The sequence below is a fragment of the Oculina patagonica genome, chromosome 1 (assembly GCF_052425735.1).
Source record: "Oculina patagonica isolate OP01 chromosome 1, crgOcupat, whole genome shotgun sequence".
NCBI lineage: Eukaryota > Metazoa > Cnidaria > Anthozoa > Scleractinia > Oculinidae > Oculina > Oculina patagonica.
The window spans coordinates 26,898,861-26,915,408 of NC_135758.1; the positions used below are offsets into that span (position 1 = coordinate 26,898,861).

General features: G+C 39.5%; 1 protein-coding gene and 1 long non-coding RNA gene across 2 annotated transcripts; both read left to right on the forward strand.

Annotated features, from left to right (window-relative positions):
* The first annotated feature begins 1,808 nt into the window (after positions 1–1,808).
* LOC144644325 (uncharacterized) lies at positions 1,809–6,609 on the forward strand. Its single transcript, XR_013569092.1, has 2 exons — positions 1,809–2,265; positions 5,206–6,609. It is a non-coding gene; the product is annotated as an uncharacterized LOC144644325 (long non-coding RNA).
* A 4,376-nt stretch (positions 6,610–10,985) lies between these two features.
* LOC144661862 (tetratricopeptide repeat protein 28-like) lies at positions 10,986–15,319 on the forward strand. Its single transcript, XM_078522614.1, has 2 exons — positions 10,986–13,541; positions 14,050–15,319. The coding sequence occupies exon 1, from the start codon at positions 11,155–11,157 to the stop codon at positions 13,186–13,188; it is 2,034 nt and encodes a 677-aa protein (XP_078378740.1). The 5' UTR covers positions 10,986–11,154; the 3' UTR covers positions 13,189–13,541; positions 14,050–15,319.
* Positions 15,320–16,548: the final 1,229 nt, after the last annotated feature.

Genomic DNA, 16,548 nt, shown 5'->3' on the forward strand with positions numbered 1-16,548 from the left:
TCCCTAGAGAATTTCCTTTTAACTCTCTGAATATCGTGAAGTAATTCTCAAGGGTAACATCACATAGTCAGAAATGGGACAACAAACAAACAAAGCCCAAAAGGTCTATTCCCAGTCTGTCTGGGCTTCAAACATACTGACTTGCTATACTGAAACGTCACCGCCTTTGCATGCATTGCGTGCCGGTTATTTGCTATTGTGTACGAAAAACTTCGTAGTTTGTTATTTATCATTTTGTGAAGATAAAGTGTCGTATTTTAAGCCGTTTACTGTCCTCCTTTGCAAGCTTCAGTTCTTCTTAGGTTCTGCTTAGAACTAAAACTAATGTCATTAAATTTGGTCCATGGTTATGAACAGAGACACGGGGACTAGCGAGTATTCACTTCCTTGTGCGTCAATCGGTTTGATCATTGTATAAATCTCGTGACAACCACGATGCCACAATAAAACGATCGTGTCTTACCCTATTGCTCTCTTTGCGTGTTTGAATTTCTGAACGGTCAACTTGGAGCAAATCCATGTTAATTTTATTGAAGGATTGTAAAAATCCAATACAACTTTACTATATTGCTGAGCTCTCGTACCAATAGCAAACTTAAGTGCCACACGAACATCCGCTGGGACAAAAATAATAACAGTAATAAGCGGTCATTTTTTCATTCCCTCTTCATTTAACGAGACCATGAAGATCGGAAAGAATATTCGTCCTCATACTTTTGGCTAATACGTTGGAGACGCACCGGCCTTGAGTTATTTTGCCAAAAAACTAGAGGTTCTGGTTGTTGAGAGTTTTGATACTGTTGCTTTCGATTTGATAATGTTTTGTCACACAACGTCAACTAGAATGCACCTTTGTTGTCTAAACGCTTTTGAAGGAGACTTTTCAAACTCATAAATAATTCATCAATTTAAAACAAGGAAATTATAACTGTGAAGGAGGTTGGGATACCTGGTCTTAATAAGCATAGATTTTTATAATTTTATTTCTCCGTTTACTCCGTAGTTTTTGTTTCGATTGAGACAATATATCAAACACTCGAGACAGTGTTTCATCGGCTATCCAAACACCTCGAATTTGGTCGAAAATACTCCGCTGCGCGTCGTATTTTCAACGCTCTTCTCGGTGTTTGGATATCCCGATGAAACACTGTCTCTTGTGTTTAATATATTACGTCAAATATACGTCCAAAACCTGATAAATTATGCACCATGTTAAAATGTAACCCAGTCACAACAGGAACGTAGGTATTCAGGGCCTTACCTAGGATTCAGTTTTGTCTGCGGGGTCAAGTTTTCCTGGCGGAGGCAACTGTTTTTTTAGTTATGTATTATTATTTTTTTTTTACGGCCCTGGTATTTGATAACCAGATAATAGCGGAAGCCCCGCGCGCGCCAGCGCGCCCGCGGAGCACCATGGGTAATGCGGGTACATGAGAATTTTTGTAAACCCAGGAGGCCGGAAAAATTTGGTGCGTACGCCCGCCCGCCCGCCGCGCGTACAGACTCTTGGGGAGGGGGAGGGGAGTCCCAAGGCAACCCAAGCGGGGGGAAGACAATCTTCTGCCTCCTTGGTTAACCAGAAATGAGTGAGGTCAACGACTAAGATCTTTGATATTGGACATCCATTTTATGGTCAATTGACAGCTGTCAAAACAAGGTATCCGCTGGCCAGTATCACATGACCATATCGCGGGCTCAGGTTTAGAACTGGTCAAGGTCGCGTGTTTTTTTGAAGTTGACCGCTGACCAAGTGATGGCATTACTATTGGACCGCGGGCGCAAGTGAGTCGGTTCAGATTTACATGAAGGACAAAGTGAACAACCCGGACAGTTTGTAAGCTGAAAAAGAAATGTCTTCGTAAATATTTCTTGGTCTACCCCGTCTAAAGGTTTTACACATCATGGAAGTTCTGGCAAACGATAAGGGCTTACGGGGAGATCCGAAACAGCTGGCGAGCGAGCGAGTTTCTACCGTTTCGGCGGTTGACCAACTCGGAAATTAATTGAGCTAAACTCAATTCACTGAAGTGAAGGAAAAAAGTGTCAATAGCTACACGGATGGAAAAGGCTGAAATAGACCTTCGCAGATAATTCAAAGGTCGTTGGTGCTGGAGTATAATTTAAAGCTTACATGTTCTACGCAGTTGGATAATAATACGAAAAACTGCGGCCGCTTCGCCTCCGATTAATTGGCATGAGCTGGTTGAAAGCTTTGCCCTGCTCTGCCTGCTGAATTGACAAGCATTCTCCGACTTCAAATATGAGGTAACAAACTTTGACTTTACTGAACACACTAAGTCCATGTTTTTTTGTGAAAATCTGTAATTATATGCTTTATGAGTGAATTTGCTTCGGTTTAGTGGTTCTGGTTTACAGAACTTTATATTAAGTTGAATTGTTTATAATGAAACTCCCAGCTAAACTTAGTGTTTTAGTTTTTTAAGTCATCTATTTATTACTCGCTGTTGGAATTTGTTTGAACAAACTATTTTGGAGTCGTGGACGAATACGCCAAGAGATCGTTACGTTGCGAATTTCTTGCGTTGAATTGACCCGTTTTTACCACACCTTAGCAGAAACAAAAAAAAATCAGTTTATTTCCACATAAAATTACATGTACAGTCTCTTGCCCAGTTTCCGGCCACTTTAGTTTGTAATCGCTATAACTTCTCGTTTATGCACGGAAAGTTACTCATTTTTTGTTCAAAGACAGTTCATTTACTTACCTTAAAAATGTACAAAAATTGGCTGTGCACGACAAGTATTAAAGAAATTATGCCATTTTTTGCAGAACTAGTAAGTTGCCCAGTTTCCGGCCAGGTGGTCCAGTTTCCGGCCGTCGAACTAAAACACATTTTTCCCTACAACCGCTCGACTTAAACCGACTTGTAAGTCTCTTGGCAAACGAAAAGTAAATTTCAATATCAGTTTATTCGAATTTGCTTTCTCGCCTGCTGTTTTATGGAATATTTTCTCGTCAATGACCCGTAACCTTTTCTTTCGCTTATAAGGATGTATTGGCAGTGTATACATATAAATGTTGTAGTTTATCACGCTATGTTTGCTTTAGCCGCTTTTGTACTCTTTGCTAGATTTTCATTTCATAAATTTCTCGAGCAGGAGATACTAAAATTCAGTTATTTCACTTAATAAAAATGCTTTTGAACAATGTGCTACTTGGTGGCCGGAAACTGGCACAGCGAGTCCAAATCTTTGTTAAAACTCTGACTTCTGAAATTCAGAAACAGCTGAATTCTGGCTTGTGATGACAGAACCCCTAATCACTTTCATCTTTAATCTAAATTCTGTCAAAAAATTACGAAGCTTCTCGAAAAGTTTCCTACGAAATGAGCTCTTTGTTTATGTACGGTAGCTTTGATGTGCAGTGAAAAGCGCAAAAAATTAGTCGCCTAACGTTTACTCGCGTAAACAAAGCTCGACCTTGCTCGTCCGTTTCTTGACCAAAAAGCCTGCCAGAACCATCAATTTGTAGCGGAAATGTTCCTTTTTCTGTAGGAAAGCTTCGGTGGACGGAAATAAAAGATAACTACGAAAATAACCGACGAATGTATTTTTTGGCCGGAAACTGGTACCGGCCGGAAACTGGGCAACAGACTGTATCTTAGTTAATTATTTTGAGTAATTTTCTAAAACACAATTGTTCGCTCTACTTGTAATCCATGCCATTTTAGACACTGTATGCAGCTATGTATGCAAACTTTAATACATTGACTATCATTATGACAGTGTTAAATGTGTATCTTTGAAAATCTTATAAGTATTACTGTTAGGAGAAAAGCTTTTATGATGTGGCAATGTTTTTTTCTATACAGGTAAGTTAACAAGAAATCCCCAAGTAGAAAAGCTAAATATCCCATGTAGGAAGGAAGGGTCACTACACTGAGTGTATAAACGAAAGAGGCTAATTATATTTGATGAGATCCATTAAATAAGACATAATTTTTTATAAATTATTTTTATAAACAGGGCTATTAATTAGAGCTGGTGTGGTGGTTTTTAATAGATTATTTATGTCAATCCTTCTTTTAGCTGGTGTTATATTCTTATATTTTCGAGTTGGAATTCGAGTTAAGATTTCGAGTTAGGATTTCGAGTTGGATTTCGAGTTAGGATTTCGAGTTGGATTTTCGAGTTGCTTACCGTACTTAACACTCCGGTTAGCCTACTATACACGCCGGTTAGCCTACTATGCACTCCGGTTAGCCTACTATACACTCTGGTTAGCCCACTATGCACTGCGGTTAGCCTACTACACACTCCTGTTAGCCTACTATTTACTTCGGTTAGCCCACTATGCACTCCGGTTAGCCTGTTTATGGTTAGCTTTCAATAATTGTAATGGGTTTTGCTTTGTCAAAAAAAAAATCCAACTCGAAATCCTGAACTCGAAAATTCGACTCGAAATCCTAACTGTAAAATTCAACTCGAAAATCCAACTCGAAATCCAACTCGAAATCCTAACTCGAAATCCAACTTGAAATCCTAATTTGGGAGTTAGTTTGTCTCTCCTCAATTACATTCAAAACAACTACATATGTATTAGTAGACAATTTAAATAATTAATATTTCACTAAAAGTATGTTTTCATGAAATGCCTAGATCTTGTACCAGAAAATATCTATACCTAGCCTCACTGTGGAAGGTTAAATGGTTTGAATGTCACCTCCCCTCACAAACTCCTTTTAAAATTCCAATGTGTGATTATGGCAGATATCCAGCTCATCCTCGTGTATGAACCAGTGAAACAAGGCATCAAAAAACCTCAAAACAACATGGAGCAGGAAAACAATAGCTCCAAAACAAAGAAATATTTCACAGGTTCTTACACCAAGGAAAACCCAAATATTCAGATCCATCCCATGTAAGGTCAATGGAAGTTCCAAAAGGGCTAGGGGGAGGGAGGGGGGGGGGTTGTTTAAAGGCCAAACCTTTTAATTAAGAGGGGCTGTTAGGGTTTGCAGTGATGCTTTGAGTTTATTAAAATATTTAGTTGACTTCTCAGTTATCAGTAAAACAATAGTCTGTGCTGATACATCTCTGTTAAATATCTAATGGATCATTTTGCATCCAGTAGTTTGGCTTCAGTTAAACAAGCTTGAGTTAAGTGTTTTGTCCTATAAATTATTGATATTGATGCCAATTAATCAATTTTAATTTAATCTGTGGCATTTGACTTTTTTTCAGGGTTAACATGAGTTGCAGATTTTGCAGAGCCACAGACACAAAAACAGACAAGGACAAGGACATAAATAGAAAACAGGAAAGATTAAATCCAGCTCGATGTTTGGGTGTTGTCATGATGCTATTTTTAAGAGACTAGGGACATGTAAATTAAAAACAAGAGAAGCTGCAAATAAGCAAAATTTATATTTTAAATGTTAACCTATTTACAGTGTACTTCAGAAAAAGACTTCTTGATTGACCTGTCACTTTCACATCTTGTTAGATGAAACAAGGTTATACGAAGTGATCTTTTGAAAAATATACAGCCAAAACAGTAATGGCAGAAATGGTGGTAGTTTAAAATTGCTATTTTCAATGTTTTGACTGGTAAGAAACCACATATGACCAAGCTTAAATCTGTTTGGCCAGTTAACATGACCTGCAAGTGTCCAAATGTTTTGAGCCCTCGACTACACAGGACTTACATGTAGTTGTCTAATTATATGATAAGATCTTTGGTTGACCTTGGGGGAGGTAGTGGAGTTACAAAGCAATGTAATTATTTGAATTTGGGTTGGTTATGCTAAAACTGGTGGTACTGTAATATTCTAAAGTATAGGTGAGTTTAAAATCGTTATTGCAAGCAATATGCATTACCAATTTCATTCTTATGTACTGTATGCTGTGTACAATTTATAAGAACAGCTATGTTTTTAAAATAAGTGAAATATTCTAATCCATAAGGTACCATGTAGCAACCTAAATTGTGACTCACTTGCTTACTTTGTGAACTCCATGACGAATGGGCAACATGACTCCAAAAAATGTGGACAATAATACCAACAAATTTTTAAAAGAATAGCCAAAGTATTGATGTTATATTTTTTCTTGCATAGTTTTATACACAAGCAAACATGATTCTATTTTTTTCTGCGTAATCAAATAACAAAACTGAGTTTGAGACTCACAAACAATATTCTAGCTTCCCAGAATTTTTGCTTTTTTTTCTGTAAGTGAAGTGAAACCCCTTAAGAGGAAGGGGAGTCAAAAGACATGTAAAAGTAAATAAGGTGCTATCATCTTCTTTTTTTTTTTGGGGGGGGGGGGTGGGTTGGGGATGGGGTGACCCTGTTCGGTGCAATGACAGAATGTCACTTCTTTGTTTTCGGAGTTAGGTTCACCCCTGTTTGCTCGCAGTTAGCTTTATTCATCCGGTTTCCTTGCGTTAGCTTCCACTGTAGTTTGCTTGTGGTTAGCTTTCACTCCGGTTTGCTTGGAGTTAGCTTGGTTTGGGCAATATGCTCTAAACCCTTAGCTATAACTTCTGCCATTTCCATTCAAAATTAAAATATAGGCAAATAGTGAAAATGAAAATAAATAAATGAGTGAATGAAAAACATTAAAATCAACCTTATTATAAATGTAGATGTTTGTTATTTCCTTTATACTCTAAATGTTAAGTGATTTTCTTTCTTTTAAAGCTGGTAAAGCAACAACAAAAATGCCTTATTTACTATGTGATATGCCTATCTACCCGGACATGCAGCCCTACTCCTCCCTCCTTTTTTTTACACGAAGGTAACATAATTGCCCGTTTTGCAACATAATTTCCCATCCAGACTTCTTAATGCTGTCGGTGGAATTATAACGTTTTGATTGATTTTGTTTGTTCTCTTATTTGGTGTTGCTGTACACGGTACCCGGAAGGGGGGATGGCACTCTCATACAAGAGCTATACGGGTATGTGCCTCTCAACAGGGTATGCTTTTTGCCTCTCTGACTCTGAAACAGGGTATACAAATCACCCTTTTGACTCTGAAACAGGGTTGATTGTTTTCCCAGAATCATGATTGAACACTATCAAGTATAGCTATGAAACTCCGCCCCTTTCATCTATCTTCATATATTTCCATTGTGGATATTGCTGGAACAGGGTACCTACTTTGCAGTGTTTGACTGGAACAGGGTCGCAAATTGAACCTGTTGTCTCTGAAACAGGTCCAGAGTCTCAGCAACTCAGCGGCAACCCCCAGAGTAATTTTTGGGGAGTACTCCCCCCCCCCCCCCCCCGAACACAGTAAAAAAGAAATAAGGAACAATACAGTCAACTCTCTCTAAAACGGACACCGTCGGGACCGGCTCCAATTGTCCGTCTTAGAGAGGTGTCCGTCTTCTAGGGAGTTCAGTTACAGTAAAATGACTGAAAAACGGCAGGGACGGGGCCAACACCAGGTGTCCGTCTTATAGAGGTGTCCGTTAAGAGAAAGTTGACTGTATTAATTATTATTTATTAAAAGAATAAAACGAATAAAAAATTCTTAGCCTTAAAGTTGTACAATGGCCAGAATTCAGAGTTCAATAAAGTGCAAAATAATTAACTGGGGAGCTCCGCTTTTAGGCTTGCCTAAATCTATATATTTAATCGTAGCTGATATGCTTGCCTGATCGTATTTGCCCATGAAGGCAATTTTCAATATTCTTAAAGTAATTAGCCAATTTGTCTTCAAGGTTTTAAAGAGATGGCATCCTACGTTAATATTTCAATTTTACTGAAATCGTTTTTCGGCTATTTTTGGTGGCCAATGACCCATGCCACGTTCAACTCGATTAGCCCGTTTTGGTTGGTCGACTCTGTGGAGTATAGGAAATGAATTTTTGATGCAAATACGTTTAGCCAGGAGCCCATTACCTGGAGCATACAACTTCCTTACTTCGTCTGTGAAATAGTCTCCCTCGCAGCCGTTTTTAGTGTCGTCACACAACGCTCCTCCCCACAAACGGTGGGGAGGAGCGTTGCGTGATGACACAAAAAAACGGCTGCGAGGGAGACTATCTGTGAAACGGCGTTGTCACAAGTAAAGTTATTTTTAGATATGATTTTTCCGCGAATTGGTTTCGGATAGCCAATAGGGCTTTCCAGAACTTTTCATATTTCGAGCAACTTGTTTCCTTCGAGCAACTTTTTGCCTCTCGAGCAACTTGTTGCCTTTTGAACAATTTCTAGAGCGAAGATCTCCGAAGATTATCCGAGTGCTGTTCAGAGGCCATGCGAACGTTTCTGAAAATTTGCGAAGTTTTGCCGAAAAATTTCGAGGAACATCTTAACACGTTTCAACTGGCTCGTTCTGCATTAAAAGATTACAAAACTCGTCAGTATACATGACGACATCGATATGTTTACTCCTTTTCTCAGTTGACGAAATCCTTGTTTTTTGACAAATTTTCCCCTTAAAATGTTATTTAGATACTTCTTTAGCTGTACAACTGCTTAGAAATCATACCTTCAAAGATCAACAAATGGAATTAGCATATATTTGGAGAAATTTTCTTGATTAGAAGAAGCGTTTTGGATTTTTTTTTGGCATCTTTCGAGCAACTTCGTTAATCAAAAGCAACTTTTTTGGATTTTTGGAGCAACTTTTGAGCAACTTTTTGAAAAATTACGGGCAACTTTTTGGAAATCTCGAGCAACTTGTGGAAAGCCCTAATCACAAGTGATTTCGTAATAGACTGTTGATAGGTAACTCCAGAACCTCGTCCACCTGTGTTCTGATATCATCTCAAGCGATGATTTCAGTATTTCCTCGCAAAGTAGTAGCTGACTTCATTGAAAGCAGCAATTTCGCGGGAAAGGCTTAGCTAAAAATAACTTTACTTGTGAAAACGCTGTTGCACAAATATACGGAAGTTGCACGCTCTGGGTAATGGGCTCCTGGTTTAGTGCAATTAGGCGACCAACTAGGCCCCGTTTAAACGTCGCATTTTACATGTGCCCAATAAATTCCTATTTGGGTCGACTCAAATTATTGAATTCGACATTTGATTTTGACAGAGGGGATAGAAACAAGGTCTGGGACCGAGTAGCGATGTTCTCACAACTTGCAACGCGATCAATTCACAAGATAGTCAGCGGTTTTTGGACGATGATGCAGCAAGCCATCTTTTCCCGCGAACTGGAAGCTATAGCAACCACAACTACGATGCCGTGGATTCAGTGATTGTAAAGGGGTCGCAACTATCTGTAGTAAAAAATAAAATGCACTGTTTTTAACCCAAAATTTTGTCGTAATTATAAAAACGCAGAATTTTGAGATGTCGCGTGACTTTTTAGCGCTGAGTTGCAAATGATTGTACCGCAAAATTCAACACACGTGGGACTCACAAATGACGTAAAACAAAGAACGACCAATCCAACAAACAACCTCGAAACAATAGAGCTGAAACAATAGCTCCAACCAACACGGGAAAATTCGACCGCCACGTTTTTTTTTTCATTACCATTTCCGTTATGGTTTGATTTCACAACAAACACCACATCAACAAGAACCTTTCCGGCGACATGATTGCCGCTTTAAAGACACAACTTAGAAAACTTCTTTTACTGCTATAAATAGGAACCGAGCTCTCCCACTGACTGCCATGTTGTTGTTGAAATCGTTTTGGCAAGTTCAGAATGAGAGGATCTACTCATGCACCTTAGAGGTATCCGCTGACTACCGCCCCATGATTGCTTTGCAAGTTGTGAGAACATCAATCAGATTTCATTTAAGATATTGTGTTGGGAATTGCCCCCCCCCCCCCCCCCCCCCGACTGGATTTAGACGTCCCATTTAATAGCGGGGTATTGACAACAGAAACGAAGGCCGCATCCGATTTCGCCATTTTTTTCTCCTGATCTGCGCATGTCGCATATTAGACTGGCTCAGTCAAAGATGCGGTAGAAGTGGCATTTAACTCAAATATGCCGAATTTAATTGTTTACGTCACATGCATATAACTCCTGAATTAGAATCGGCACATGTGAAATTCAACGTTTAAACTGGGCCTCAATTAAACACATTATTTCAAATGCTATTTCTGGTAAGAATTTAATGAGGGTGCGTTCCTTTGGGACGACCTGCCTATGGATAAGAAATCCAAGATCTCTCGGATCATGGCAGGTGCATTAAAGGAATGAATGAAACCAATCTGGGCGAGGATTTATCGGTTCCTTTGATACACCACCTGATCATGAATACTGCTCCAATCATTCGAAGGAATGCGCTCTTTATCCTTTTCCAATGGATCCAGTTTCTAGCATTTCTGAGCTAAGGCCATGCTTCACGAGGCAAGTTTCCTTGCAACTTGCAACGCAACGATGACGACTGAAAAACATTGCAAGTTGCAGAGGGGGGTGTCACACGTTCGCACTTTTTGTTACATTGAAGGTTGCAAAATGAGTTGTTACACGTGAATTTTTTTGGCATTTGGCAATCTAACGTTTGTTGCGTTGCAAGTTGCAAGAAAAATTGCCTTGTGCAACATGGCCTGTGCAACTTTCATGCGATGTCATCATACAAAAATGGTGGGCGTAGTAGAATCCCGGAATTACCGTTACATATTTGACGTAACATCTTGTCATATCTTTCGGGTTTATTTCTTTGAAGGGTTTCGAAAAGCTCGAGATTTTTTCGCGTTTTGATACTTTTTTTTTAATTTCCCAACGTTTGACTTCTCTTCCCTTTGCGCTTTATCTTTTAATGTTACAAAAGCATTGTTATTTTGCTTGAGGACGATACAACTTCATTCTCTGTTTATTTCTGTCGTTTTTTTCGTTACAGCATGCACGTGTTAAAGGCCGTCGCCATAGGTGGACTTGTTGCCACTTTCCTTTTCAACACCTCTCGTTGTCTAAAAGCCATTGATTTATGCAAGGAGTGCTTGTTTCTTCTTCATAACAAAGCAGTCGGAGTGATGGAGGGCAGTGTCCTCAAAACACTGTCTGTAGTCTACAATATATTATTCCTAGCGTACTATCACATTGGAGATTTTTTAAATGCAATACAGTATAGCAAGAAACTTCTTCTCGCTACCCGCAACTGTGGTATCAAAGCAGCAGAAAGCTATATTACCTATAAACTGGCAGTAATTTATCAAAGTCAAAGTAAATTTGAAGAAGCGAAAGAACTTTACGAGAAAGTAATCATTATCATGAGAGAAACTGGTGACAGAAAAGGAGAAACAAATGTGTATTGTTACCTTGGACAACTGTTTCTTGAGTTTGGTGATCATGAAAAGGCTAAGGAATATCTGGAGAAAGCTATTAGGATGAAAATTGAAATCAATGACAGAAAAGGAGAAGCCAGGTGTTACATTGGCCTAAGTAACGTTTTTATCTCTCTTGCGGATAATGTCAAATCTGAAGAATATTCTAATAAAGCACTTGTGATCCAAATGGAGACGGGCGACAAATATGGAGAAGGAAATGCTTATTTAAATCAGGGAAGTGTCTTTATGATCCGTGGAGACCAGGTAAAGGCTAAGGAATATCTTGAGAAAGCACTTACGAGGATGATAGAAGCTCGTAGCAAAACAGGAATAAGTACGGCTTATTTTAAACTGGGATGTTTTTTCCAAAGCGTTGGTGAATTTGTCAAAGCTAAACAATACTATAAGAAAGCACTTGCGATACGAAAGGAAATTGGTGATAGAAAAGGAGAAGGAAACGCGTATGGAGGTCTGGCAACACTGTGCGATCATTTTTGTCAATATGCCAAGGCTAAAGAATATCTTAAGAAACAACTTGCGATAACAATAGAAATCGGTAATAGGAAAGGAGAAGCAACTGTTTATGGATGCTTAGGAAACGTGTTTCAACATGCTGAGGAATACGATAAGGCCGAAGAATATTTTGAGAAAGCACTTGCAATCCAAATGAAAACGGGAGACAGAAGAGGAGAAGCCACATCTTACGTAGGGCTAGGAACGTCTTGTATATTTCGTGGTAAATATGTCAGTGCTGAAGGACTTCTTCAGAAGGCACTTTCTATCAGTGAAGATATTGATGACGGTAGACAGGAGGGGAACTGTTACTGTCAGCTTGCACTGGCGAAATTAGCTGAAGGAAAAATCCTCGAAGCGATTCCATACCTAATTTCATGCATTAAAAAACGCGAGGATCTGCGTGGTTTTCTCAAAGAGCACGATCAATTTAATATATCATTTTCAGACGAGCATATACATACCTACCGCCTGCTTTGCACACTGTTTTGTGACATCGGGAATACAACAGAAGCTCTTCATGTGGTGGAACTTGGTCGGGCACGAGCCCTGGCTAACTTAATGAGAACTCAGTACTGTGTGGAAGAACAAATTCCACAATCATGGTTTGGCCGCGTAGAAAGGATCATGAGGAACGAATGTCAATCTACTTGCCTTTACATTTCGTATTCCACTTCTAAGATGTTTCTGTGGATTCTTAAAACAAGTGGAGTCATACATTATCGAGAAGTAGAAATAAATAAGTACATTGTTCACGATAGATCTATACAAATTTTGGATGACATTTGTGCGGAAAGCATTAGAGGCTTTGGCATTTTACCCAAAGAGGATTGCGAAGATCGATCTTTAAACAGTATTCAGCCGAAATCTAGTCCTGCTCATGAAGAGAGCCCTGCAAGTTTACGAATTGTAGAGGCGGATGACGATACTCAAGATTCCGAACCGAATCTTACTTTGTATTACAAAATGATCATTGCTCCTGTGGTTGATTTACTTGAGGAGCCCGAAATCATTATCGTTCCTGAGCGCTCCCTGTACCGTGTTCCATTCCCAGCCTTATTTGAAACATTGAGTAATGGAAGTGTCAAGTACCTATCAGAGAGTTACAGGATCCGCATTGTTCCTTCTTTGACAACACTGGAGCTCATTCAGAATAGTCCAAAAGACTATCACAGTCAGGCCGACGAACTGATAGTGGGTGATCCTGACGTTGGTCGCGTCATTTATAAGGGAAAGATTGTGGACATAACGCGATTGTATCATGCAGGAAAGGAAGCAGAGATGATTGGCCAACTTCTGCGTGCTCAGCCTCTGATTGGACAGCACGCAACTAAGCAGGCGGTGTTCCAAAGGATAAGCTCAGTGCATCTGATACATGTTGCTGCACATGGTCATGCCGAAAGAGGTGAAATTGCTCTTGCCCCTCTCCGCACTGGAAACCTGATCCCGAAAGAAGAAGATTAGTTATTGACAATGTCGGATATTTCGCAAGCTCAACTGCATGCTAAACTGGTAGTACTTAGCTGTTGCCACAGTGGACGTGGACAGATTAGAGCCGAAGGAGTTGTTGGAATTGCTCGAGCGTTCTTAGGATCTGGTGCACGCTCAGTGTTAGTGGCGTTGTGGGCCATTGGCGACAGTGCAACAAAGCATTTTATGAGTCGTTTCTACGAGCACCTTGTTCGTGGGGAAAGTGCCAGTGAATCACTTCACGAAGCCATGAAGTGGATGAGAGCTAACGATTATTCCGACGTTTGTCTGTGGGCACCTTTTATGTTGATTGGTGACGACGTGACATTTGATTTTTCAAAATAAAAGTAAGTTTATGTCCTCATTATTTACAATCCATTATTAAGTGTAATTAACAAGCTCCAGTCAGACCCAATTCCATCGTTTACCTGGGATGCTGCAAAATATGCAACGACATACCGGCCAACTTATTGACTGCATTCTTTATGGTAGAAGATAAAAAAAAAGTCATTTTAAAGGCCCAAGTTGTATTTCATGGCACTTATTAAAAGAAATATACGTAATAACGACCAAGACCTCCGGGAGTGGAATCCTGTTGCTGAAGCTGTTATGGACTCCTTAAAGATACAACCAGCTACACGGGGTGGTTTGTCGTACGATAACAGCTGCAGAAGCCGCAAAGGCTTCAATACAATGTACAACCACTTACTGACTAAAGAGATACAAAACCCTTGCAGTCGACCTTCAACATCATACTAAACTGAATTATCTTCTGGTTTACTTCGAATACTTTGCTTTTCGAACAAAATGATCGTAACTAACTGGGGTTTCTTTTTCTTCTGTTTGTGTTGTTAGGCCGAAGGACCTGAGTTTGAAAGACAGCACGAGCCAGTCGCACGTACAACATCTGATGACCTGGACTGAGTGGCTGCAAAAGTTGAATAGCTTTGCAGGTGTTAAGAGGCATACAGTCAAAGTCTTCTACTGACTGAAAGAAGATGAAGGACACTAAGAATAACTGCGTCCTGTACGGTTTATATTGGCAAGCTTAAAACGATAGAAACTGTAATCGTCAGCCACTAGGTAAAGGTAAAGGCTGGTTATACTGGGCATAAGCACATGCCTAAGCATACGAAGACAGCATTTATTCTTTTTATCCTGTCCTCGCTGGGAATAAGAATGAGCACAAGAAGGACGAATGATCCTGTTTTCTTGCGCCTATGCATATGCCACGTGAGGGCAACATAAGAAGAACTTCTGAGGTTGGTTGTTTTTTCTTATGTGCTAATGCTAATGCTGATGCTTCTGCTTACGCCCATTTACTTGGCCGAAACTAGCAAGAGGCGAGACGAGGCACTTGCCTCGTCTAGATTTCAACCCAAAATGAAAAACAAAATACGTTTAGTTTGGAAATAATCCTCAGTTGAACAAGATTGATTTTTTTGAAGACATACTTTAATTATAAAATGTTGAAAAAAAAGCCGTTTCAGAGCTTGTAGATTTCACAATTTTCTGGGGGCATGATCCCAGATCCCTCTAGCAAGATCTTGCCTCGTTTATGCCTTAAGTCTGGGTACGGCCGTGCCATTAAAAACCAGCCTTAGCGGACAAGCGAAATACCGTGCTTCAAATGTTTATCACATTCCATCAGAAATTAAGCTGATTTTTTTTATTCGATGTCAAAAATAATGATTGTAGTTTCATTTTAAAGATTCTGATTATAGAGTTTCAAAAATGTACTTTAAGTACAAATGATGGTATCACTATAGAGATTTTGAATGTATATACCTTTGTATATAGTCTGAAAACTCGTAGTTGAAAAAATTGAAACCAAACGAATGTTTACGGTATTGTCTAAAAAGTCTGTTTTGCGTGAGACACTAAAGCTTCTCTATAAAGTGTACATAGTTAAAGAACATTAAAACGGGTCTATTTAATAACCGACTTTTTTAAATTTGTCTGAAGACAACCTTTACGATAGGTATTGCTTTGTACAAAAATGTCACAAATCTTCGAGCCAATAAGAGCAAACTAAGTTCTGCAGGTGTTTAGAGTTCTTGCATTTTAATGTTTTAGGAAAATACATATTAAATTACAATCTATGACAAACTTCTAACGTGATTACTTAACTCGTCCGCTATCCCTCTGAATTCACTGTTTCACAGAATACCGAAGGCCGAGAGTGACGCTCTCAGTTTTCGAAATTCGGTGAAACAAACTCAATATGGCGTTGAATCGAAAGCGATGACTATCAACGGATTAAACTCATCAAAAAGTGGAAACACAAGTTGACAGTTTCTTCCCTGGAGAGGACGCCGATATGAGAGTGGCGGGGATGCTCGTCGTCTCGCTTTTCAACATTTTCGAGCAGCATCCCCACCCCTTTCATATGGGAGTCCCCCGGGAGTTTCTTGTGACAAATAACATAACTTGTGGCTAGTCTGACATAGCGTTTTGTCCAGACTAAGGGAATATTCAAAGCCCTTTCTGCTTTGGCCGAATTTTTTAGCTCTTTGAGCAAAGTCCCGTTTGCAAACAAAATGATGAAAGCAATCTCGCCTTATATCGCACAAGGATTCCCGACCGCACAAAATCACGAGTTAGACTGGCAATAGAAGTTTACAGTTTGTTGTGAATATTTACAGAATTTGGGGCTAGTCTGACGCAGCGTTTCGTCCCGGCCATGGGACTCTTCGGAGTCCTTTCTCCAATTCTGTTTTGACAAACATCTTTGCAAACGAAACCAAACTGCAAAAAAATAAGTGGAACCCCTAACTAAATTATGGGGATATTTTGTTTAAATTTGTGTAAAAGAAAGTTTGATGAATAGGAAGGATTGAAAGCACTTTATACACTAAAAAGAAATTAGTAATACCCGGCTCATCGATAGCCCCTTTTACAAATAAGAAGTGATAGAAACATAAGACTTCTTGATGGTTGTGTAGCTACCTTGGCTGCTTATGTATACACCTGTTGGTATGAAGCACGTCTAGTCAGAGAGATATAATGTGACTCTTGTCAGGACTGTTAAAACCTCTGAGGTGGTGTTGGCGGTTAGAGATAGTTCATGACAGACAACAATCACACAATCACACAATCTTTAGCGTGGTCCGCACACTTAGCAATGCAATGCCATGCTATGTCATATCATCCCAAGTCATGTCACATCATCTCATGCTATGCTCGTCTCATTATATTGCATTGAATTGCATTGTATTGTATGTCATGTCATGTCATGTCATGCCATAACATGTTATGTCATGTCATGTCATGTCATGTCATGAGGCATGTCATGTCGTGTAATGTCATGTCGTGCCATGCATGCCGTGCCATATCATGCTATGTCATATCATG

What these genes read in the sequence shown, in the direction of transcription:
- LOC144661862 (XM_078522614.1), top strand. Translation starts at nt 11,155, where the DNA reads ATGAGAGAAACTGGTGACAGAAAAGGAGAAACAAATGTGTATTGTTAC.